This window comes from Gopherus flavomarginatus, chromosome 13 (genome assembly GCF_025201925.1).
Source record: "Gopherus flavomarginatus isolate rGopFla2 chromosome 13, rGopFla2.mat.asm, whole genome shotgun sequence".
Classification (NCBI taxonomy): Eukaryota; Metazoa; Chordata; order Testudines; family Testudinidae; genus Gopherus; species Gopherus flavomarginatus.
Window position 1 is genome coordinate 4913884 of NC_066629.1, and position 25629 is coordinate 4939512.

At 44.8% G+C, this 25629-nt stretch overlaps 1 protein-coding gene across 10 annotated transcripts in view; it reads left to right on the plus strand.

The window, feature by feature from the left end:
- Nucleotides 1-25629, plus strand: part of LOC127033659 (gametocyte-specific factor 1-like) — a 187918-nt gene that overhangs the window by 145504 nt on the left and 16785 nt on the right. For 3 of the 10 annotated variants that reach the window (XM_050921746.1, XM_050921745.1, XM_050921741.1), the window contains 4 exons: nt 12684-12810; nt 14184-14270; nt 14729-14792; nt 20306-20400. The exons of 4 other annotated variants lie outside the window; for them this stretch is intronic. In XM_050921746.1, the coding sequence (XP_050777703.1) occupies nt 12684-12810; nt 14184-14270; nt 14729-14792; nt 20306-20400 (373 nt within the window). The remainder of the gene's footprint in view (nt 1-12683; nt 12811-14183; nt 14271-14728; nt 14793-20305; nt 20401-25629) is intronic. 3 more of the 10 variants (XM_050921743.1, XM_050921748.1, XM_050921742.1) reach the window with 2 other exon arrangements.

The following is a 25629-nucleotide window of genomic DNA, read 5'->3' on the forward strand; positions in this document are numbered from 1 at the left end:
GCTTTTCTGCTCAGGTTAGAAAATGAAGCTCGAATGAGTGCCCCATATTCTGATAATTTACAATGTGGTTTATGGCTTTATAAATCCCCCAGATGGCAAATACTTAGCATATGCTTAGCGTGCGTGTTACCCAGGGCACTCAAGTTAACTCCTGCCTAAATTTTCAAGATTAGGGCCTACATTTTTAACCTTGGCGATCTGGGGATTAGTCCTAGGTTTAAAACCCGCCCCAAATATCCCATATATTTTTACCAATCTCCCCACCCCATCCCTGATTTTGTGTCATCACATTTGGAATTTCTCAAGATTTGTGGTTTTCTTTCTAGGTTTAAAAAAAAAACACCCAAAGAACCAGGGTGTTTTGAAGTCTTACTACAGTTGCTCACCTGAAAGTGTTAAGTTGTGCTTGTAAATACTGTTGGATTTTGAGTTGTTTGAATAAGTTGAAATGTTTCTCTGTTTGGCAATGTTTGTCTCTGGGGTGATTTAACACTTTGAATCCAGCTCTCTGTATCAGTCTGTATTGACCTGCTAGCTACACCGGAAATCAGAGCGTAAAGTGGAGGGTTTGACTGATTGCTAAACTATAGATGTTAGACATGCAATACAGTTTCTCTCGACTGTATGAAGATTTAAAAGTGAATTTAATTTATCACATATGCTGTATATGTCATATCTGCAATGTAACTTCTGTGCACTACAAAGGAAAAAATTGTGAATTTGACTTACTACATTTATGGTTTATCAATCATTCAAATTGCCCATTTTCACATCTGTGTATACCAGAGAAATGTTATTGCACTTAGAACGACATAAAGGTTAAATTTCAATATGATTGGTTGTGTATATGACATACAGATGTAACAATAGAAATTTGCTAGTTTAATCTATATAGCTCAAACGTTATATTGCATATGATAGAGAGAGAGAGAGCACAGAAAAAGTGTATTGCTATTATCTATATGAAAAATAATTCTACCTAAAACCATTTCTGTGCCATGTGTAGAGATTAAAATAGTGAATTTGAATTATTGCATATATATTTATTTTTGTATTATTGCATATGTACCCCAGACAAATTATATTGCACATAGAACTATATCTTGTGATATGTGTAAATTAAAATGTTAATATGACTTATTGCAAATATGACATAGATGCATTAATGGAAATTCACCATTTTATTCTATCTAGTATATACATTATATCACATATATGATATATCTAGCACTGAAATTATATTGCTATGATCTCAACATATATGCAATATAATTTCTGTGCTATGTAGAGATTAAAAAAGGTGAATTTGACCTATGCATAGACATATTGCATATATTATTTGCATATTATGTCATCATATATCTGCAATCAAGTTTCCCATTTGAATATATAGCACAGAGAAATTATGTGTGATATGTGCATCTTTAGCAATAAGTAAATTCACTGTTTAACTCCTTGTATAGTGAAGAGAAATTATATTGCATATGTGAATATATATTCCAGCAATGGCATCTGATCTCAAAGAATGATTCATCAAAGATCCATGTGTATGAACACCAGGGAGCATTATTATTGGATTATGGCTTGGGGGGTTATTTTTAACAGAGGCCATGAGGTGTTCAGAGCAAAAGATGCTTTCAGATTCATCATGAAACCTGTCCCTTTGAAATCCAATGAGCGAAGTGTCACCCTTTGGTTACAGTGTTTGGCAATTTTTTTTTTTAAAAGCATTGGGCTCATGCATGTGGTTTGCGTCAAGAAACAGCCTCAGATCTTCAGAGCAAAAGCCCAAGAGTTGAATTGGGTCTTTTATATTGAAAGGGGACCGGTGTTGGATCTCTCAGTATGGGAGACGGCGACCACAGTGGGACCCCCAGGATGTGAATATTGGCTATGTTCCGAGGAGGCTTCATAATAACTGTAACTGAATGTAACTTAGGACCGGTTGGCGTTTGTTGAGTTCTCTGCAGTTGTGAATAAAGGTTTTGTTCCTATTTCAGCTGTGTTGTGGTTTGAGGGATTATATTTTGGTGGGACTTTACTTGGAGGATTTGGGAAAGTTAAAGGATTGGAGAATGGGACATGGGGCCTTTCCCCTCTAGGAGGCACTGGCTCTGATCCAGCCCCAGGATGAGGCCTGGCTGGCTCAGGGGTGCCGGAACTGAGGTGAAAAACGGCCTGTATTTTCAACAGGCCAGTTCCTATAGAAGCAGCAATAGACTTTCTTGGAGTGCTGGCTCCTGCATAGCCCATCACTGAGCTGGTGTCTCTGAGTAGCAGGGAGAAGCACAAGTGTTTGGGATCAAATTAGCACCGTACAGAGAAAATTGAAGAGTATCAGGAAGGGCTCTGTGCCCGACTCCAGAGGGGCTGTATCTCAGCACCAGGTGAGGGATCCCAGTGTAAACCGCCTTCACCCCAGGAGTGGCTGCCTCTCAGAACCAAGAGAGAGAACTCTGTATGAAACCTGGACACCTTTCTCCACCACGCTGCCAAGGATGACCCTGTCTGGCCACGCAAGGCTCTCAATGGAACTGACTGAGTTGTCAGGTTGTGTTGAGCATCCCTTCGGGCAGGATTGCTGGAACTGCAGATCCAGGATTTCTCAAACCACCTGCTCCCTGCCATGCCCATCCCCCACCCCCCGCCATATCCACCCCCTGGCATTAAGTCCTTGTAGTGGGTGATTTACATCAGTGGGAGCTACATTTTAGTGCAGATGCTTACAGAGTTAGGTCGACACCGGGGCGGCTCTAGGCATTTTACCGCTCCAAGCATGGCAGGCAGGCTGCCTTCGGCGGCTTGCCTGCGGAGGGACCTCTGGTCCTGCAGCTTCATCCTGGGGTGGTGGTTGTGGGGATGGTGAGGGGACAAGGAGCAGGATGGGTTGGGGATTCTGAGGGGAACAGTCGGGGGGCAGGAAGTGGGTGGGGGTCAGATAGGGGGCAGGTCCAGGCTGTTTGTGGAGGCACAGCCTTCCCTACCCTAAAGCTCATTCAGCAGTTTGAGGCTTGCAGATAGCTATTTAACACAAAGAGCCAAGCTTTTATCTTTTCCCTTAGGGCTACCATCCCTTTCACTTCTCAAATGCCAAATTATAGTCTACATTTAATTTCAGTGCCATAGGGAGATTCATGTCAGGGGAGGGTAGTTTCATTTCAAAGTAGCCACTTTGGATTAACAGTGATAGAGCCAGGAGAGCCACAGGGAGAGATCACGTGTTAAGAGCAATATCCTACACCACGTACCTCCTTCCCAATCCTACCAAGCGAGACCCCCTTCCCCTGCATTCCCCGAGGCTCCAGAGGGGTTAATTCAGTGGTTCTCAAACTTTTGTACTGGTGACCCCTTTCACATAGCAAACCTCTGAGTGCGACCCCCCCTTTATAAATTAAAAACACTTTTTAATATATTTAACACTATTATAAATGCTGGAGGCAAAGTATGGTTTGAGGTGGAGGCTGACAGCTCACAACCCCCAGTAATAAGCTCATGACCCCTTAAGGGGTCCTGACCCCCAGTTTGAGAACTTCCGGGTTAATTTAATTTTAGCACCCTGTGTCCATTCACATGCACGTGCTATTTTGAGCATTTCAGTTTTCACAACATAGGCTCATCCCAGATTCTGGAACAAGCTGAAATGCTCAGTTCATGGATTATGTACATAAGCTATACTAAAGACAAACCCACAGTAACCGTCTCCAGTTTGTGAGGGTCCCCATGGAGCCAGTGTCTAGGAAACAGATAAATGCATGGAGGTGAAGTCCATGAATGGCTATTAGCCAGGCAGGAATGGGGTCCCTAGCCTCTGTTTGTCAGAGGGTGGAGATGGATGGCAGGAGAGAGATCACTTGACCATTACCTGTTAGATTCACTCCCTCTGGGGCACTTGGCATTGGCCACTGTCAGTAGACAGGACACTGGGCTGGATGGACCTTTGGCCTGACCCAGTGTGGCCATTCTTATGTTCTTACATTCTAACCTAAATGAACCCAAAGTTATGGAGAGAGATATCAGTAAAGGAAGCCAGCAGAGTATCAGAAACCTGGGAAAATCTCTGACTGGATGGGCTCAGGTATTTGGTCACAAGCTGAGGTGGTTCAAAAGTTTTGGATTTTTTTTCAAGCAGATTTTTTTTCATTGTTTCTTTAAACAATCAAACACAGCAAGCAGCAAATATTTGACCACACACTTCTGAAACCCCAAACCATGTTCAGGTTTTGGCAGACTAATTTCAGATTTTCAATTAAAAAAACCACAAAAAATTTTGAAGGAAAGCAGACATTGTCCTTGATTTTTTTTCTGCTTTTAAAAACCCCCTAGTTTTCGATCCAAAAAAAGTTTTGACGGAAAATATTTGTCCAACCCCTTTAATGAGCTTTAGTACCTTTTAGCACTAGCTGATGCTGAGAATCAGTGATACTTTGTAAAGGTGACTTGAAAAGAAGTTTTCTCAAAACTGGGTTTGTGCTGAGATGCAGAAGGTTTTTAAATGTTTATTTTTCCCAGGGCCGCCCGGGGGAGGGGAGCAAGTGGGGCAATTTGCCCCGGGGCTGCAGGGGTCCCCACACGAATATATATATATTTCGTTTGAATATGCTACCATGGTACCTCATGGGATTTGTAGTTTCGTTTCCTCATGTCTCCATTCTCCTCTATGGGCTGTGCTCCTCAGCTGAACTAAATCTTCCATTATGCACCATAGCCAGGGACTCAGGTTATATATTGCCTCTGCTCAACAAGAGGAGAGACTGTGGTGCATTATGAGAGATGTAGTCCAATCCTGAAGCCTAACCTATTCAAATGGAAGCAGGAGGTACCACCACAGCATTTCTGAATCAAAATACTTTGATTTCCCCCCACCCCTCGAAAAGGACACATTTCCACAGAAATCACTTCCATTTTCTATCTAGGCCTAATATTCATGTAAAAAAGGGCTAAACAATAAAGTAGACATGCAACATCTTCTGCTACTGCAAGGACAGGTATCAAGTGACTATTGTAACTAGGGTGACCAGCTGTCCAGAACACCCCGTTGAAAAGGGATCCTGGCGGCTCTGGTCAGCACCACTGACTGGGCCGTTAACTGTCCAGTTGACTGTCCGGTAGCAGGCTCCTTGCTAGCATCTATGCTGTGCGGCTCCCAGGAAGCAGCCGGTATGTCCCAACTCCAGCTCCTAGGCATAGAGTCAGCTAGAGGGCTCTGAACACTGCCCCCACCCCAAGTGCCACCCCCAGGGAGCAGCACCTGTGGATGGGGCAGCGTGCAGAGCTGCCTGGCCCTGCCTCCATGTAGGAGCCAGAGGAGTGACATGGAAAGCGCCATCTGGAGAGCCTGCGCCTCTGAATCCCTTGGCACCCCAACCCCCCGCCCCAGCCCTTATCTCCCTCCCACTCTCCGAACCCCTCCATCCCAGCCTGGAACCTTCCTTTACCCCACACCCCTCATTCCTAGCCCCACATCAGAGCCTGCACCCCCACCCAGCACCCTCACACCAATGCATACCAACCCCTGCCCCAGCCCAGAAACCTCTCCTGCACCCTGAAGCCCTCATTTCTAGCCCCACCCCAAAACCCGCACCCCCAGCCCAGACCTGTACATCCTCCCAAACCTCAACTCCCTGCCTCAGCCAGGAGCTCCACCCCCATCCCAGAGCCCCCTCCTCATCCCTGGCCCCATCCCATAGCCACACCCCTAGCCAGAGCTCTCACCCCTTCTCACATCCCAGCCCACTGCTTCAGCCTGGATCCCATTCCTGCACTCTGAACTCCTCATTTCTGGCCCCACCCCAGAGCCTGCACCTCCAGCCCCCTGAGCCAGCCCGGTGAAAATGAGTGAGTGAGTGAGGGGGGATGGAGTGAGCGGGGCCTAGGAGAAGGGGTGGGACAGGGTTGTGGCCTCAGAGGAGAGGCGGGGCAGGGGGCAGGGCAAGGATGTTCAGGTTTGTGCGAGTAGAAAGTTGGCAACCCTAATTGTAGCTGTGACTATGCAAATAAGATAACGGAGAGTTACTATGCTAATACTTGTGTTAAGCATGCCCAACAGAGGCCTGTGCAGAGTCAAGCTGAGATGACAGCTCATGTAGTTAATAGAAGTGATGTGCCCCTCTCTGACCAATCTACCTCCTGAGTGCTAACTAAATGTTACAACTACTGTAAAGGGGCCTTTTAGTCCAGTGCACAAACTCCATTATAAGCCTAGATATACAGTACTAACATCTGTTCTGAGTCACACCAGTTTACGTTGGAGTAATTCAAATTCTTTATGTAAAAGCATAATAAAGATCTGCTGTCAGATGTTACCACAGGAAGGTGCAAACTGCATTGGGACCAATGCCCACCAGGAGAATTCAATGTAGGTGGTATTTCTTCCACTTGGGTCACTAGGGGAGTTCTGCTAGCTAGTGGAGGCAGCTGAGGAGATGTGCTGATTCATAGCATCTCTCCATCCCCAAATGCTTTGGCAATACGTCTTCCCTGGCCTGCAGTGTACATTTTTTGCCGGGTGGCTGAGGGGTTCTGGTGCTATGTGCTGCTGCATTCCTACTCCCATGATTTGACTTTCCATTACAGGGGCCTATGCCAGGACTATGTTGGTGGAAGCTGGCACAGGCCCTAGAATAAGTTCCCAGAGAAGACTGTTGAAGCCTAAGGCATAAATTAGTACAAAACGGAGCTAGATTTGTTTCCTTAGAAAAATGGGTTTAAGGGTTGCAATTATGCAAGAGAAAAAACCACCTAGACAAGAAGGTACAATGACAATAGGCCAATTAAAAGCATCTATGTGTTTGGAACAGTAGGCTTTTTCCTGTTCCTAAAAGTTCTATACCGTGGGCACAAGTTAGAATGCTGCAAAAGGGACCACAGTTTCTGGGTAATTGCTTATCTGTCTGAAGTTGATATATTAGTTCTATGTAAAGGACATTTTATAAAATATTTGAGAACATTAAGAACATCTGAGAACATGAAGAGTTGAATTCATCCCTGCTTCATTCCAGTTTTATGTCATTAGTGCTCCAGTGATTTATCATTCAGGAGGTGTGTAACATACCTCTGAGAGAGGGTGCACTGGAGTGGGGGGGAGAACTGGTAGTAATAGGAAAAGCAACTGAAAGGAGGATGTATGTTAGAGAGTGGGACTTGCTGTATATTGCATGTTCCTATTAGTTTCTGCCTGCTATGCCTCTCATTGCACCCCTTACTGTATACATTACACTTACGTTGCACATCCATTGACTGCCAAGTCACTGCCAATTACTCTAATTTATCCCTTCCATCTACTTACAAATATTTTCTGGCCAGCTGACACCATCATTTATGTTATTTGGCCTAGAGACCGCCCTGAGAGTTGGGTTTACTCCAGAGGGAGGGATGGATAGATTCTCAGCTGGTGTAACTCAGCATAGCTGCACAGAGCTAAGGCTCTAGCCCTGAATTTGACCCTCATATCTTCTTGCATTTAATTTTGCTTTAAAAGTGGGGAAACTAATGCTTCAGCTCATGGACATGTATCTTTTGATAAGCTAGGAAGTGTTTTACTATAAAAGATCAAAAATAGACACACTTAGAAATCAGGATATTTAATTTTGGAAGCATAACTTTCTGCTTGAGTAACTTTCTTGCAAAGTTACATAAGGGAAGGGACTGGAAACTTGTCATTATATGCAACACCTACTAAAGCGCCTTGCAAATTGTGCTATAATAGGATTGTGGACCAGATGAATTTGGCTGATCTTCTAGGCACAGCAACTCTGAAAAATATCCGTTATCAAAATACTCCATCTGCTGGATACAGGTTGAAATGCAACCATTGGAACCTTTAGGAACTGTCCAGTAGTATATAAGATACAGAACTTCTGTTATGGTGGCGCTCAGGGGAAGCAGATTTAAAGGAAAACCGCAATTAATATAATTACAAAGAAGAAGAAACTTAGAAGCATTCATATATTTATATTTGACACAAACAGTAAGCCACCATCTTGCCAGTCTGCGGATTTAAGCCTCGATTATGCCATTAAGAGACAGCATGTAAGAGTGAGTACAGAGGTCCACATTGTGGTGGAAGTCTTGAGAGAATTTTTGGCCAGTTCAAACATTATCCCTTATGGGGCACCATCTGGCTTTCTTTTGGGGGAGCCTAGTGCTAACTGTGACATAAATCTTGTGCAGTACCTGTACCTCCCAGCCTTGCTGTAGCTTGCCCCTCCACAATTTTGCATTTGTGTGCAGAAGTCCCATGCTCATGGCTAATTTTAAAAATATTTATCTCAGTAGGTGGGTCTAGAGCTCCTGCACTTCTAAAATTACCACCTCACTTCATGTCTCTCTGAGCCTGTGTTCTGTCTTTGTTCATAACACACTGTAGAACCCTAACCACAAGATAGAATTAGAATCCACCAAAGCCTAACATTGCTATTCTTGAAGTAATGTTGTGACGAACTGGGAAAGTTCTTAATGTTTTCTCTGAATACTGTGTTGGTGCCTCAGTGTCCCCATGGCAGTTCTTAAGTATCTGGCAGAGCAAAGGGCCAGTGCACCTAAATACCTGACACTCTGTCTCCTAGCAACTGATGGCCTGGGCCCCTCCTCTGCAAAGGTGCCAGCTGAAGGTGTTGGAGACAAAGGGATCAGGTGACCTCCTGGCCCAGGAAAGGGGCTGAGGAGAGAGGAGGGGCTGGGAGGGGTTATTAGTCTGGAGCTGGCTGGGGTCAAGGGTGGAGGGCAGACCTGGGGGTCTGGCTCACTGCCCCCCAGAATGGACCCAGCCGAGGGGTCCGGTTCGCTGTACCTACAAGCTCTGTTTTAGACCCTGTTCCTGTCATCGAATAAACCTCTGTTTTACTGGCTGGCTGAGAGTCACGTCTGACTGCAAAGTGGGGGTGCAGGACCCGGTGGCTTCCCCAGGACCCCGCTGGGGTGGACTCGCTGTGGGAAGCACACGGAGGGGCAGAGGATGCTAAATGCTCCAAGGAGAGACCCAGGAGGTGAAGCTGTGTGAGCTTCTTGCCCTGAACAAGTCTGCTCCAAGGGAGAGGAGGCTCCCCAAAGTCCTGACTGGCTTGGTGGGGAGCAGTTCCAGAGCATTGCCCAGGGACTCCGTGACAAATGTCTTCAAAGGAGTTGCATGGGTGTAAAGGAAGGTAGAATTTGACCACGAGTTTGAAGTGAGGGAGCCTCCTGTTAACATCTATGCAGAAAATACCCATCCAGGTGATAGCAGTCCTAGGCATTAGATGTCAATATATCTGAGCACACTTCCATTACATGTTTGAGTACAACACTGCTGCACCTCTCCGTTGCAAACTATGGCACTGTTTGCTTTCTCATCACACCCTCTTCTCCTTACCTTCTTGTGTTTGTAGTAGCGAAGGCAGCCATCATGTTTCAGCACAAACCATCTCTTCCTCCAGCCCTTCAGTATCCCTGAGTGAGTTCGCTTGTGCAAATATCCTTGACACGTTGGCCTGGGAGTGTTGGGGCAGCGGCTAATGTCTGATCCAACCAAGAGAGTCAAGAAATCAGGGCCCGAAATTTTTCATTACAAAGATTTGAGAGTGGAGAAGAAATGGAAATAACAATTAAACTAAACTAAAAAGTGTATCCTCCTTCCTTGTAGAAATAGAAAACAAGGAACAGAAAAGAAAATCTGAACTCATTTTGTACTGGAGACAGCACTGTACCTTCAGGACCCAGTTTCCAAAGAAGCTCCTGAAGTTAGGCCTGCACATTTTTCACATGTACCTCAATGAGGTTGCAAAGCCTACATTTGAGGGGAAAAGCTGGTAACTGCATATATACCTGAAGGGGACACTTCTAAGTCCAAATCCAGATTTGTGTGCAGAAATGTTAGTTCACACAGAAATGTTGTCAGTGCAGCTTAGGAAGTTCCTGTGAAACTTTAGCTTTATATCTCATTAATATGTTCCTTGGGATTCTTTCTTTGCATGTAGGAGTCCTCCTGGATTGCCACAACTTCTCTCTCAACCATCCTCCAGGCTATGGAGTACTGGATAAGAGCTCCATGTGCACTGTCCCTGCCCTCCCACCTGCTCCTTAACTGGGTGATGGGAATTGCTCAAAAGGGATGTTAGACTGCTAGGCTAGCTGAAAATACATTTTCATGATCAGATTCTCCTACGCTATGCTATGATACTATTTTACAATAATCATAGAATACCTTGATGCTATCAGCACATGCATGTATTTACCCCCCAAAGACCTGAAATCCTTATTACACAGATGGAACTTCTAAGCAGCACCAGGACAGACAGCAATCCCTAAAAAAACCTTGAAAACTATGACTATGACACATTTTCATTTGCAAAATGTTTGCTGTTAAGGCTGCATCTTTTTATGGTGACAGTTGATGTTGGAACTACTGCTGTTAAGCCAAAATTCAGACCATGGAGAGTTTTCTTGGGTGAGTTAAACACCCCTCCACCCCATGAACAGGAATTTATCCAGGAAACAGCTGGTGCTCACTTAAATTTAACAGTATGAATCAGTCCTCTATATTGAAAGAACTTGCTATGTGTCAAGATAATTTTGACACTGTTTTGTAAAAACATTTCAATTTCCTGAATTTTCCTTGAGCCTCTATAAAAATCATATGTGGGAGAATTAAGAAGACTACAGCAGACTGACTCTCCACATGCAAACATGGATGTATTTTGATTTTAGTCACTACCGTTACAGGAAAAATATGAATGATGATTATAGACTCATAGACTCTAGGACTGGAAGGGACCTCGAGAGGTTATCGAGTCCAGTCCCCTGCCCTCATGGCAGGACCAAATACTGTCTAGACCATCCCTAATAGACATTTATCTAACCTACTCTTAAATATCTCCAGAGATGGAGATTCCACAACTTCCCTAGGCAATCTATTCCAGTGTTTAACTAACCTGACAGTTAGGAACTTTTTCCTAATGTCCAACCTAAATCTCCCTTGCTGCAGTTTAAGCTCATTGCTTCTTGTTCTATCATTGGAGGCTAAGGTGAACAAGTTTTCTCCCTCCTCCTGATGACACCCTTTTAGATACCTGAAAACTGCGATCATGTCCCCTTTCAGTCTTCTATTTTCCAAACTAAACAAACCCAATTCCTTCAGCCTTCCTTCATAGGTCATGTTCTCAAGACCTTTAATCATTCTCGTTGCTCTTCTCTGGACCCTCTCCAATTTCTCCACATCTTTCTTGAAATGCAGTGCCCAGAACTGGACACAATACTCCAGTTGAGGCCTAATCCGCACAGAGTAAAGCGGAAGAATGACTTCTCATGTCTTGTTTACAACACATCTGTTAATGCATCCCAGAATCACGTTTGCTTTTTTTGCAACAGTATCACACTGTTGACTCATATTAAGCTTGTGGTCTACTATGACCCCTAGATCTCTTTCTGCCATACCCCTTCCTAGATAGTCTCTTCCCATTCTGTATGTGTGAAACTGATTGTTCCTTCCTAAGTGGAGCACTTTGCATTTATCTTTATTGAACTTCATCCTGTTTACCTCAGACCATTTCTCCAATTTGTCCAGATCATTTTGAATTTTGACCCTGTCCTCCAAAGCAGTTGCAATCCCTCCCAGTTTGGTATCGTCCGCAAACTTAATAAGCGTACTTTCTATGCCAACATCTTAAATCGTTGATGAAGATATTGAACAGAGCCGGTCCCAAAACAGACCCCTGCGGAACCCCACTTGTTATACCTTTCCAGCAGGATTGGGAGCCATTAATGACTACTCTCTGAGTACGGTTATCCAGCCAGTTATGCACCCACCTTATAGTAGCCCCATCTAAATTGTACTTACCTAGTTTATCTATAAGAATATCATGCGAGACTGTATCAAATGCCTTACTAAAGCAGGCAGGGGAGAAGCAGCAGCAGGGTTGGGAGTTCTTAGGGGGGCAGTCACCCAGCCCTCTCCCCTGAGCCCTGACCCCCCCCCACACACACACACCATGCCCTCTGCCCTGAGACCCGCACACCCCCCAGGCCCCTGCCTTGAGCCCTATACCTCCCTCATACACACCCAGCCCTCTACTTAACTCCTTCATCCTCCCCAAACCATAGCCCTGACTCTGGCACTCTCATGCATACCCAGCCCCCACCCCCGCTGCCCTGACACCTACACACACACCCATGCCCAGCCTCTAGCCCTGACTCTAGCCCTCTGCCTCCAGCCCTCTGGGTCCTGGCCGCCAGCCTCGCACAACCCACTACTGGTCTAGGGTTCTGGCTGACGGACCCTTGCCAGCCGGGGTCCTGGCCGCAGGCCTCGCTCAGCCTGCTGCTGCCCTTTGTAAACAGAACCCCAGTTCAGCAGCGGGCTAAGCGGGCCGGCAGCGTAAGATCAACATTTTAATTTCATTTTAAATGAAGCTTCTTAAACATTTTGAAAACCTTGTTTATTTTACAATACAACACTAGTTTAGTTATATAATATATAGACTTATAGAGAGAGACCTTCTAAAAAACATTAAAATGTATTACCGGCACGCGAAACCTTAAATTAGAGTGAATAAATGAAGACTCGGCACACCGCTTCTGAAAGAGAGCCGACCCCTGGTTTAATTGTTTTCAACCTATTTCAGGATGCAGATTGCACAAACCCTCCACTAGTGACTAGAAAATACAAGGGTTAGGATGAATTCAGTGAGAGAGTACTTTCTCTGTTTCTCTAGAACCACCCTGATATTGCAGAGCAGCTAGCCACATGCCCCTTTAATGCCCGCCATCAGGTTCCCAGAGCTGAGATCAGCTATCACATATCAAGCTGTGATGACAAAAGCTGCATTGAGCAAGACATTGGTGAGAAAATATTAGACTCCTTTGGCTGTGTAAAGTCACTGCTGGAACTCTTGGGCTAACAGCGTTCTAACTTAATTTTTGCTGTTAAAGATGGTTTTAATACTCTATTATTCCATAAGCAACCCTTTACCTGTAGTGCTATGTGATACAGAAGCAGCGGGAGCCCTTGGAGACTTGAGTTTCATTCATTCTGTGTCTGTGCAAATTCTCCTAAGCATCTGAGAGGCAACTGGCTTGCATTACATGTGTTATCTTCCAGAGATTTTAGCATTAAAATGGGAACTGTACATTGTGCCCTAAACTGTGTGCTCGGAAATGAGATCAAGTTGGTAATCTGGACCGCTTAGAGCAGAAAGATAGCGGCCATGAGATAGGTGTGTCTCCAATGCAGATCTGATCTGATAGTGACCAAAAATCTTCATAACCTGTCTAGTGGCTTATGTGAAATAAATTGGTCTCAGTTCATTCTTAATGGACAAGTGTCTAGATCATAACAATCCTCACTTCTGTTACATCCTACTTGACTGTCTTAGCAGAAGAGCCGTGACTGGGCCAGGGAGGCTGAATAACTTTCCCAATTGAAGGTGGGTTCCTCCAGTTCAGAGTGGGGCAAGTTGGGGAGGGGACTATGGGGAAGCTTTCCTACCACTGCCCATGCTGTCGGCTCTGATGAGGAGTTCACTGTCCAGGTCTGTCACCCCAGCACCTAAATCACTTGGTTATGTGGGTCGTGTTCCAATGTCTCCCCCCACTGATGTCTGTGTGTCTATCACTACACTGGAAAATGTATCTGTTCTCTGGCAAAAGTAGAGTTGTACTGAAGCTAGCAATGATGCGCATGTTAATGTAGACAGGGCTTAGAGCATGACAGTAGTGAAAAAACCCTCAGGAGATTTTTGTGACGTGACAATAGAAACACACCTGAACCCTCTCCCAATGCGTATGTTGGAGCAGTTGCACCATTGCTGAAAAATGTATGCAGAATTGTTTTGCATTAGAAAAGGCTTAAAACAGGGATTGGCAAATGCGGGGGCTGCAACAATCCTGCCAGATTTGATTTGGCCTGTCAAACATTCAGAGTTAGTAGTAGCAAACTTTCAGAGTTAGTCAGTATATAGCCTCTTAAGGTATGGCCCACCAAAAGGGTCTCATGGATTTTGTGTCCCTGTGCTACCTTTAAGGTGCCCATCCCTGGCCTAAAGAGTTTTTTGCTCCTAAGAATAGGGGAGTACTGATCAACTTCCAGCGTATGCTGCTCCTCTCCAAAGCCTAGAGCTGTTCTTCAGCTAGATCAAAAAATGATTAATGTCCCTAAAATAGGGTTGTATTTTATCCGAAAAGATTTTCTCACTAAGCATTTTCTTTGCTTTAAGTGAGTCAGTCAAATACCTGCCACAGAGAGATGATGAATACTGTCAGCATGTGGCAGCCGCCCCCATGTGACGAAGACTGGGATAAAGGTGAGGAGGTTGATGATACAAGGTGGCTTTCGGCCCCTGCTATTCCCTTCTTCTTGCCCCTAAAGAAGTGACATGGACTGAGAGAGAGGTCCCATAGATCCTTCTGCACAGATCATATGTTGAGACACCCAATTATACTGTCTCTGAACAAATTAAGTTCTCCTGCTTCACACGCTCTACCACATGCCTGCTATTCTCTACAAAACATCTGTTGTTTTCCATGTAGTCTGTTGCACCCTCTGTGCTTTGATGAAAATGGAAATTGATGATGATCTTTACGCTTTACGTTTCTCAATTAAATGCCTGCTTTGCTGTCACTTATGCCAAGTCTTAGCTCAGTTCTCATTCCATTTTGTAAACCTAGCAGCGTCTGTGCCATATTTCTCATTTTGTGTTGCTATGACGCTTGCAGAAGTTACTCAATACTGAGCCACAATGATGTCTGTTTCCTTCGGCAGAGCTACAGGAGCAATCAAATTCTGTGTTCGTTTGGGGCACGTTCAAAAGTGGCATAAACAACAGGTAACAAAAGGTGTATTTCTTGTGACAATGCTTTTCATAGAAGATGTGCTTTCAAACTACTTTTAACTCATGCTGCTATGTTGATGGGCAGGTGCAGTTCACTTTATGAATCCTACTTTTGGGGTGATGGTGGGGGAGTTGCCACTGGCATGAATCAACATTCCTATGCCTCTTGGTCAGTGTTTTCTGTCTCCTTTTAGTTGCAAATCCATATGAGAGTATAAGAACATATTATTGCTACCAGATAATGGTTACTCTTCTAGTTCTGCTGTAGTACTATTAGTGCTGATGGTCCTGGATTCAATCCCCACTGGTTATATATTTATTGGGGGGTTACTAAACACTAAACTGTTATGCTGGGCATGATAGATATGCAGACTGATGTCAGCTCTTAGGCAATTTAGGCTTAAACTTCTGACACTAATCTGATCTCTCATGACCTGCTACAAGTAACTTTTAACAGCCAGGAGATTTTGCAGGCAGTTAGAGCCCTGAGTCAGAAATAATTTTATTTTTGAAGTGTAATCACAGTGCAGGTTTGGAAAATAAAGCATAATGTGTCTGGTCATTATCTGTCTCACCCCTGAGCAACCAAATCATTGTACTATGCCTTACCTGTCTAATCAAAGGTCATCAACGTTCGGCCTTCTACAGCCTGTAACAGTGACACAGAAGTGAAGGACTGAAAGGAACCTCGAGATGTCATCTAGTCCAGGCCCGTGCACCCATGGCAGGACTAAGTATTATCTAGACAAGTGCTTTTCAATCTGGGGGTTGTGAGAGCTCTGGGCAGGAGTGGATCACGAAACAGAAGGCACTGGGTTGTGGTGACTCTGGTCCGCACTGCTGACTGGGCTGTTAAAAGTCCTGTCAGCGGTGCTGCGCAGCTAAAGCAGGCTAGTCTCTACGTGTTCCAACATTGTGCTGCACCCTCGAAGCGCCCAGCAGCAGGCCTGTCTCCTAGGTGGCGAGATAAGGGGGAGGCACGGGGCACCATGTGCTTCCCCTGCCCCGAGCACTGGCTCTGCGCTGGGTGCTGGTGGGGGACAGTGCCTGTGGGAGACAGCCACATGGAGTCACTTGCATGCCTCTGCCTAGGAGCCAGACCTGCTGCTGGCTGCCTCCGGGGCACAGCGTGGTCCGTGGTGCCAGGACATGAAGGAAGCCTTCCTCTTCACCCCTGCTGTGCCACTGACTGGGAGCCACCGGAGGTAATCCCGTGCCTCCGCCTGAGCCCCCCAAACTCAGAGCTCTCTTGCACCCCAACTCCTTATCCCTGGCCCCAGCCCAGAGCCTTGACCCCCTTCCTGCACCCCAACCTCTTGCCCTAGCCCAGAGTCCCCTCCCACACCCTGAATCCCTCATTCCTGGCCCTACCCCGCAGCCCTAACCCCCACACCCCAACTCTCTGCCCCAGCCCAGAGCCCCCCTCCCATCATAGTATAATTTCCAACTCGGGACCTTAGCGTCCAGGATATGGGTACAAGCCTAAAGTCCTCTAAGCTTAATTACCAGCTTAGATTCTGTAGCGCTGCCACCAATCAGGAATTTCAGGGCCTGATACCCTATGATCCCCCCAAACCCTTCCCTGGGGACCCCCAAGACCCAGATTCCTTGAGTCTCACAACAAAGGGGAATAAACCATTTCCCTTCCCCCTCCTTTCTTCCTCCCAGCTCTTTCCCTCTCTGGGTACACTACGAGACCACCATGATTCAATTCCTTGAATCACTACACCAAGAGGAATGTTACCTCCCCCCTCCCTTCTTCCCCGGAGAGAGAGAGAGAGAAATGCAGAGAGCAGGTTTTTCTTTCCTCCTCCCTTTCCTTTCTCCCACCAATTCCCTGGTGAGTGCAGACTCCCTTCCCTGGAGTCTTACAAAAGATAACCAAAAAATTAATTAGATTCTAAAATAAAGAGGAAAACTTTAATAAAGAAGGAAAAACATAAAAATTGTCTCTGTAATCAAGATGGTAAATATACAGGGTTTTTATAGCTTATAGACAATAGAAAGAAGCTTTCTCCAGCAGAAACACAATTTAAGCTACTTCCAGCAAGTACACATCTGCAAATAAAGAAAAACAAGTTAAAAGACTATAACCGCCTTTTTACTTACTCACTATTCTGAATAGATAAGAGACTGTATCAGGGAGATTGGCAGAAACCTGGTTGCACCTCTAGTCCCGTCCAGGACCCAGAGAGAACAACGCACAAAAACAAAACCCACAAACAAAGGCTTCCCCCATCTAGATTTGAAAGTATCTTGTTTCCTGATTGGTCCTCTGGTCAGGTGTTTGGGTCCCTGTTTGTTAACCCTTTACAGGTAAAAGAGACATTAACCCTTAACTATTTGTTTATGACACCCCCACACCTTGAATCCCTCATCCTCAGCTCTCTTGGATCAACTATTCGCCAGAGAAAAAGTTTGAAAATCACTGATCTAGGCCATCCCTCACAGCTGTCTGTCTAACCTGCTCTTAAAAATCTCCAGTGATGGAGATTCCACAACCTTCCTAGGCAATTTAGTCCAGTGCTTAACCACCCTGACAGGAAGGTTTTCCTAATGTCCAACCTAAACTATGCTGAAATTTAAGCCCATTGTTTCTTGACCTATTCTCAGATGTTAAAGAGAACAATTTTTCTCCCTTTTCCTTGTAACAACTTTTATCTACTTGAAAACTGTTATCACGTCCCTTCTCAGTCTTCTCTTCTCTTTAGCTGCTCTTCTCCAGACTAAACAAGCCCATTTTTTTTCAATCTTTCCTCATAGGTCATGTTTTCTAGACCTTGAATCATTTTTGTTGCTCTTCTCTGGACTTTTTTTCAATTTGTCCACATCTTTCCTGAAATGTGGCAACCAGAATTGGACTCAATTCCCCTGCTCTACTCCATGCTGATTAAATGTCAGCTGAAGAATTATTTCTCAGATCTTGCTTACAACACTCCTGCTAATGCATCTCAAAATTATGTTGACTCATATTTAGCTTATGATCCACTATGATCCCCAGATCTCGTTCTTCAGTACTCCGTCCTGGGCAGTCATTTCCCATTTTGTATGTGTTCAATTGATAGTGGAGTATTCTGGATTTGTCCTTACTGAATTTCATCCTATCATGGGTTCCCTTGGGGGTGCCACCTGGAACTGGGGTTCCACTATGGCTCACCAGCCTGGGTTCTCTCTTAGCACTGCACTGCACTGCTGTGACAGGGTATAGACCACTCCCACCAGCATTCACAGAGGCAAGGCACACCCAGCTACAGTTGCATGCAGGCTTTGGACAGCCACTGCATGAACCAACAATAGAGAAGCTACAGCCAAAATAACCCGCAGCCTGAGACCCCAGAGTTGTACCATCCTTCCCCGATCGAAACATTGACCAGTATGAATTTATTACCCAGTTTGCCAGTCCCTCAATGTGGAGAGGACCATGCATACTCGTGTTAACCAGGCTGAGATTTTTCCCAAGACACTTTGATCACAGGCACACCGGTTTAGATAAAATTCATCTTCTGTAGTTAATAAACTTGTTTTTTGCTTTAAGTGATTATAAATGATAGAACACAGACCAAAGCGGATTACCTAGTAAATAAACAGAACTGCAAATTAAGCCTAAAATTCTAGGAAGATTGGATATGAATTAGCAAATTCTCACACTGGCTGACAATATAAGCAGGCTTGCAGATCCTTAAGGGACAAGTTGCATTTGTTTTAGAGCTTGGAATCTCGTACCCCATTCCAAGACTTTTTCTTTCAGAGCTTCTGTCTGTTGAGTTGTAGGGGAGTGAAGAACAACTGATGATGTCACACTCTGCCTTATATAGCTTTTTCATATGGCAGGAACTCTGTTTCAAACTTGGTTTCCAGACCAGTTTTTGGAAAAATTCAGGTATCCAAAATGGAGTCCAGAGACATGTGATCTGGTCACACGCCCTTGCGGAATCGTAGCAGCCATAACTTACAGGCTGGCCTTCCAGGAAGGCTAAGCTATTCCACAGCCCATTGTCTTTGTTGATGAGCCAGTAGCTCTCTTTGGCTTTTTCATTGTTGTATCTGAAAGGCTGGCTGTGGGTGTTTTCTAGAGTAAGCCCATTTGAAATATAGATACCTAGTCAATATTCATAACTTCAGATACAAAAATGATACATACATACAAATAGGATAATTGTATTCAGCAAATCATAATTTTCCCAATGACTCCTTACATGACCCATCTTGTACAAAATGCTTCATAATTATGCCATGATCATATCCTAATAATATTACTATGATGAATATGGAGTGTAGTGTGTCACATCCTATTTACTTCAGACCATTTCTCCAGTTTGTCCAGATAACTTTGAATTTTAATCGTATCCTCCAAGGCACTTTCAACCCCTTGCAGCTTGGTATCGTCTGCAAACTTTATGAATGTGCTCTGTGCCATTATCTAAATCACTGATGAAGATACTGAACAGAACTGAACCCAGGACTGATACCTGTGGGACCCCACTCAATATGCCCTTCTAGCTTGACTGTGAACCACCTACTCTCTGTGCATGATTTTCCAACTAGTTATTCACCCATCTTATAGTAGCTCAATCTAGGTTGTATTTCCCTAGTTTGTTTACGAGGAGGTCATGCAAGTCAGAATCAAAAGCCTTATTAAACTTAAGATGAACCACATCTACCACTCCCCTCCCCCATCCACAAGGCTTGTTACCCTGTCAAAGAAAGCTGTTAGGTTGGTTTGACATGATTTGTTCTTGGCAAATCCATGCTGACTGTTACTTATCGCTTTATTTTCTAGTATTCTGCAATTTGATTGCTTAATTATTTTCTCCATTATCTTCCCAAGTACTGATGTTAAGATGACTGGTCTGTAATTCCCCAGATTGTCCTTATTCCCATTTTTCTAGATTGGCACGATATTTGCCCCTTTTCCAGTCCTCTGGAATCTCTCCTGTCTTCCATGACTTTTCAAAGATAATCGCTTGTGGCTCAGATATCTCCTCAGTCAGCACCTTGTGTATTTTAGGATGTATTTCATCAGGCCCTGCCAACCTGAAGACATTCAACTTGTCTAAGTAATTTTTAACTTTTTCTTTCCCTATTTTAGCCTCTGATCCTACCTCATTTTCACTGGCATTTTCTGTTCGACATCTGCATGAAGTCTGCGTATATAGAGACTACTAGGGCATGTGTGCTGAGATGCCATTTACAGTTGAGGGCAGTGCAATATTTATAATCAAGCTTTAACTCTGATTTTTCTTGCTCTCTTTGGCTTATTTATTTCTTGTTTGGATAACTGATTCATTGGGGATTTTAGTCAAAAAGTAAATGGCATCAACATATTCTACACTCTTTTGTCTAGCCTTTGTGAGGAGAAGTAACTGTTCTGATTGCATGAAGGTTTGTTTAAAGTGACATACTCTGTCTTCTTCAGTGTTAGAAAAATACTCAAATATTTATAGTAAAAGATACTTGGCTAGAAGTAGTACACGTGTGTAGGATAATTCTTATTTGATCTCTTTCAGCCCTGGGTCCAGCGTAATGATGGAACCAAAGAATAAGCTAATGCCAGGCATGAGAGCACCCAGGTCCTTGCCATATAGCCTATCCTGGAAAAGCAGTAAGTGCAAAGGCAGGTGGTCTCCCCATTCTGTAAGCTGGGGCCTGGCCTACATGTTAGCTGAAAGTGGAACGGGATAACTTTTCTCTGTGTTTGTATTCTGTGTGTCAGCATTCTCCTACATAAACCGAAATGCTCTTATTCCCACCATCAGCAAGTGGAGATGGAGAGCTCTGTAACACAGTCCTCCCTAGAAGCAGGTGCATTTCTGTGGTGGGTGGAGTATCCTCTGTGTCCAGGTTTTATTTCACTGTAGGCGGTATTGTGGCAAAGTTTGTCTGGCTCCCTGTATTGCCCCCATTACTATGGCATCTGACATCTAAATGTTAGATTATTATTCACTGCTATTGGTTGAACAAAAGTCAAGGCTTACAAACAGGTCTGAGTTAGGCACAGTGGAGCTCAATACAGTTCTAGTTCTTCAGGTATAGCTGCTACGGGAGCAGGGCTCACTGAGGTGAGCAAATCTGCCAAATAAGCGCAGGACCCACCAAGGTAGAGGAGGAACTTTGTCACAATTTATACACATTAAATGTCATTTGCCATTTTGTTGCCCAATCACTTAGTTTTGTGAAATCTTTTTGAAGTGCTTCACAGTCTGCTTTGGTCTTAACTATCTTGAGTAGTTTAGTATCATCTGCAAACTTTGCCACCTCACTGTTTACTCCTTTCTCCAGATCATTTATGAATAAATTGAATAGGATTGGTCCTAGGACTGACCCCTGGGGAACACCACTAGTTACCCCTCTCCGTTCTGAGAATGTACCATTAATTCCTACCCTTTGTTCCCTGTCTTTTAGCCAGTTCTCAGTCCATGAAAGGACCTTCCCTTTTATCCCATGACAGCTTAATTTATGTAAGAGCCTTTGGTGAGGGACCTTGTCAAGACTTTCTGGAAATCTAAGTATACTATGTCCACTGGATCCCCCTTGTCAACATGTTTGTTGACCCCTTCAAAGAACTCTAATAGATTAGTAAGACACGATTTTCCTTTACAGAAACCATGTTGACTATTGCTCAACAGTTTGTTTTTCTATGTGTTTGACAATTTTATTCTTAACTATTGTTTCGACTGATTTGCCTGGTACCGATGTTAGACTTACTGGTCTGTAATTGCCGGGATCACTTCTAGACCCCTTTTTAAATATTGGTGTTACATTAGCTAACTTCCAGTCATTGGGTACCGAAGCTGATTTAAAGGACAGATTACAAATCTTAGTTAATAGTTCCGCAACTTCATATTTGAGTTCTTTCAGAACTCTTGGGTGAATGCCATCGGGTCCTGGTGACTTGTTAATGTTGAGTTTATCAATTAATTCCAAAACCTCCTCTAGTGATACTTCAGTCTGTGACAGTTCCTCAGATTTGTCACCTACAAAAGCCAGTTCAGGTTTGGGAATCTCCCTGACATCCTCAGCCATGAAGACTGAAGCAAAGATCCATTTAGTTTCTCCACAATGACTTTATCGTCTTTAAGCTCTCCTTCTATATTTCGATCGTCAAGGGGCCTGTCAAATAACCTAATCCCAGATTTGGACCTTAGCGTCCAAAATATGGGGGTTAGCATGAAAACCTCCAAGCTTAGTTACCAGCTTGGACCTGGTACTGCTGCCACCACCCAAAAAATTAGAGTGTTTTGGGGCACTCTGGTCCCCCCAAAAACCTTCTCTGAGGACCCCAAGACCCAAATTCCTTGAGTCTCACAACAAAGGGAAATAATTCTTTTTCCCTTCCCCCCTCCAGGTGCTCCTGGAGAGCTACACAGAAGCAAACTCCGTGAGTGTAAACAGAGGGATTCCCCCTCCCCGTTCCCAGTCCTGGAAAACAGAATTACCTCCCTCTTCACCCAGAGGGAATGCAAATTCAGGCTAGTCAATCTAACACACACAGATCTGCCTCTGACTTCTTCCTCCCACCAATTCCCTGGTGAGCTGCAGACCCAATTCCCTGGAATTTCCCACTAAAGAAAAACTCCAACAGGTCTTAAAAAGAAAGAAAAATACATAAAAATGGTCTCTCTGTATTAAGGTGACAAATACAGGGTCAATTGCTTAAAAGAATATTGAATAAACAGCCTTATTCAAAAAGAATACAATTCAAAGCACTCCAGCAACTATAGACATGTAACTACAAAAACAACAAACCCTTTGGTACTCACAACTTGGAAACAGAAGATTAGAAAGCAAGAAATAGAAATCACTCCTGATCCGAGAGAGTATACAGGCAGGCAGACAAAGACTTCACACACAACAAACCCTCCACCCCGATTTGAAAAAGTCTTGTTTCCTGATTGGTCCTCTGGTCAGGTGGTTCAGATTACTTCTTTCCAGGTGAAAGAGACATTAACCCTTAACTATCTGTTTGACACGCCCCCCAAATTGCAGACAGTGGGGAAGCTCACTGGCGTCGATTTCCTTCTAGAACTTTAAAATAAACAGATTAATACAACACATGCACCTTTACATATACCACTAAGTATATAACTAACAGACTTCTACATTTTAAGAACACTTTTTAACTACTGGATTCTGGGAAACTCTCACGGGAGAGTGCATCAGCTACTTTGTTAGAAGCTCCTGTGATATGCTGAATTTCAAAATCTAAAACTTGGAGAGCTAAACTCCAACGAAGAAGTTTCTTGTTGTTCCCCTTGGCAGTATGAAGCCACTTTAGTGCAGCATGGTCAGTTTGTAGTTGGAACCGCCGTCCCCAACATATGGGCGTAGCTTTTCCAGGGCGTACACAATGGCATAGCATTCCTTTTCACTGACTGACCAGTGACTTTTCCTCTCAGACAGTTTCTTGCTGAGAAACACGACAGGATGGAAGTTGTGATCTGTTGCTTCCTGCATGAGCACTGCTCCTATACCACGCTCAGATGCATCCGTGGTTACTAGGAATGGCTTGTCAAAGTCCGGGGCCCTGAGTACAGGGTCAGACATGAGCGTTGCCTTAAGTTGGGAAAAGGCCTTTTGACACTCATCAGTCCACTTAACTGCATTTGGCTGGGTCTTTTTGGTCAGGTCGGTCAGTGGGGCAGCGATTTGGCTGTAGTGTGGTACAAATCGCCTGTAGTATCCGGCCAAGCCTAAGAAGGATTGGACCTGCTTCTTGGACCGTGGGACAGGCCACTTTTGGATAGCATCCACCTTGGCCTGTAGGGGGTTTATGGTTCCTCGACCCACCTGGTGCCCCAGGTAAGTCACTCTGTTTTGGCCTATTTGACACTTTTTGGCCTTAACAGTTAGTCCGGCCTGCCTGATGAGCTCAAAGACCTTTTCCAGGTGTAGTAGGTGTTCGGGCCAGGAGTCTGAAAAAATGGCCACATCATCGAGGTAGGCAACTGCAAATTCTCCCAGTCCAGCTAGTAGACCATCTACCAGCCTCTGGAAGGTGGCGGGTGCATTTCGAAGGCCGAAAGGAAGGACATTGAATTCATACACCCCTGCATGGGTGACGAATGCTGACCTCTCCTTGGCAGGTTCATCTAGCGGTACTTGCCAGTACCCCTTGGTTAAGTCTATTGTAGAGATGAACTGGGCACGTCCCAACTTCTCCAATAGCTCATCGGTGCGTGGCATTGGATAGTTGTCCGGACGAGTTACCGCATTTAGCTTACGGTAGTCCACGCAAAAGCGTATTTCCCCATCTGGTTTGGGTACCAGAACCACTGGAGATGCCCATGCACTGGTAGGTGAGCGGATTATACCCATCTGTAGCATGTTTTGGATCTCCCGTTCTATAGCAGCTTGGGCATGAGGAGACACCCGGTAGGGTGGGGTTCTGATTTGGGTGAACATTACCTGTGTTAATGGAGTGGTATGCCCGTTCAGTCCGTCCTGGGGTGGCTGAGAACAATGGGGCGAAGCTAGTGCACAGCTCCTTGATTTGTCGCTGCTGCAGATGTTCCAGGGTGGTTGAAAGGTTCACCTCTTCCACACCACCGTCTTTTTTCCCGTCGTAGTAGACACCGTCAGGCCACTCAGCATCATCTCCCTGGACTGTAAACTGACAAACCTGTAAGTCTCTGGAATAGAAAGGCTTGAGAGAATTAACATGGTAAACTCTAGGTTTTAGTGAGGAATTGGGAAATGCTATGAGGTAGTTCACAGTTCCCAGGCACTCTTGGACCGTGAATGGCCCTTCCCATGATGCTTCCATCTTATGGGCCTGTTGCGCCTTCAAGACCCTAACCTGGTCTCCTACCTTGAAGGAACGTTCTTTGGCATATCTGTCATACCAGGCCTTTTGCTCTTCCTGAGCATCCTTTAGGTTCTCTCTAGCAAGGGCTAAAGAGTGTCAGAGGGTGCTTTGTAGGTTGCTTACAAAGTCCAGAATGTTAGTTCCTGGAGAAGGTGTAAACCCCTCCCATTGCTGCTTCACCAACTGTAATGGCCCCTTAACCTCGTGACCATACACAAGTTCGAACGGTGAAAACCCTAAACTGGGATGTGGTGCAGCCCTGTAGGCAAACAGCAACTGCTGCAACACTAGGTCCCAATTATTGGAGAATTCGTTGATGAATTTTCGTATCATGGCCCCTAAAGTTCCATTAAACCTTTCCAGCAGGCCATTGGTTTGATGGTGGTACGGGGTGGCAACCAAGTGATTCACCCCATGAGTTTCCCACAGTTTTTCCATGGTCCCTGCCAGGAAATTAGATCCTGAATCTGTAAGGATGTTGGAGGGCCAACCTACCCTGGCAAAGATGTCTCTTATGGCCAGGCACACAGTGTTAGCCCTGGTGTTGCCTAGAGCTACTGCTTCCGGCCATCGGGTAGAAAGTCCACTAAAGTTAGTACGTACTGCTTTCCTCTGGGCGTCTTTTTTGGGAAAGGACCCAGAATATCCACAGCTACTCGCTGAAATGGGACCTCAATTATGGGGAGTGGCTGGAGAGGGGCCTTGACCTGGTCTTGGGGTTTTCCCACTCTTTGGCATACCTCACAAGACCGGACATACTTGGCAACATCCTTGCCCATCCCCTCCCAGTGGAAGGACTTCCCCAACCGGTCCTTGGTTCTGTTCACCCCAGCGTGGCCACTGGGATGATCATGGGCTAAGCTTAAGAGCTTCCCCCGGTACTTAGTTGGAACCACCAACTGTTTTTGCGGCTGCCATTCTTCCCGGTGTCCACCAGAAAAAATCTCCTTGTATAAAAGTCCTTGGTCTATAACAAACCGGGATTGATTAGAAGAGCTGAGAGGCGGTGGGGTGCTCCGTGCCATC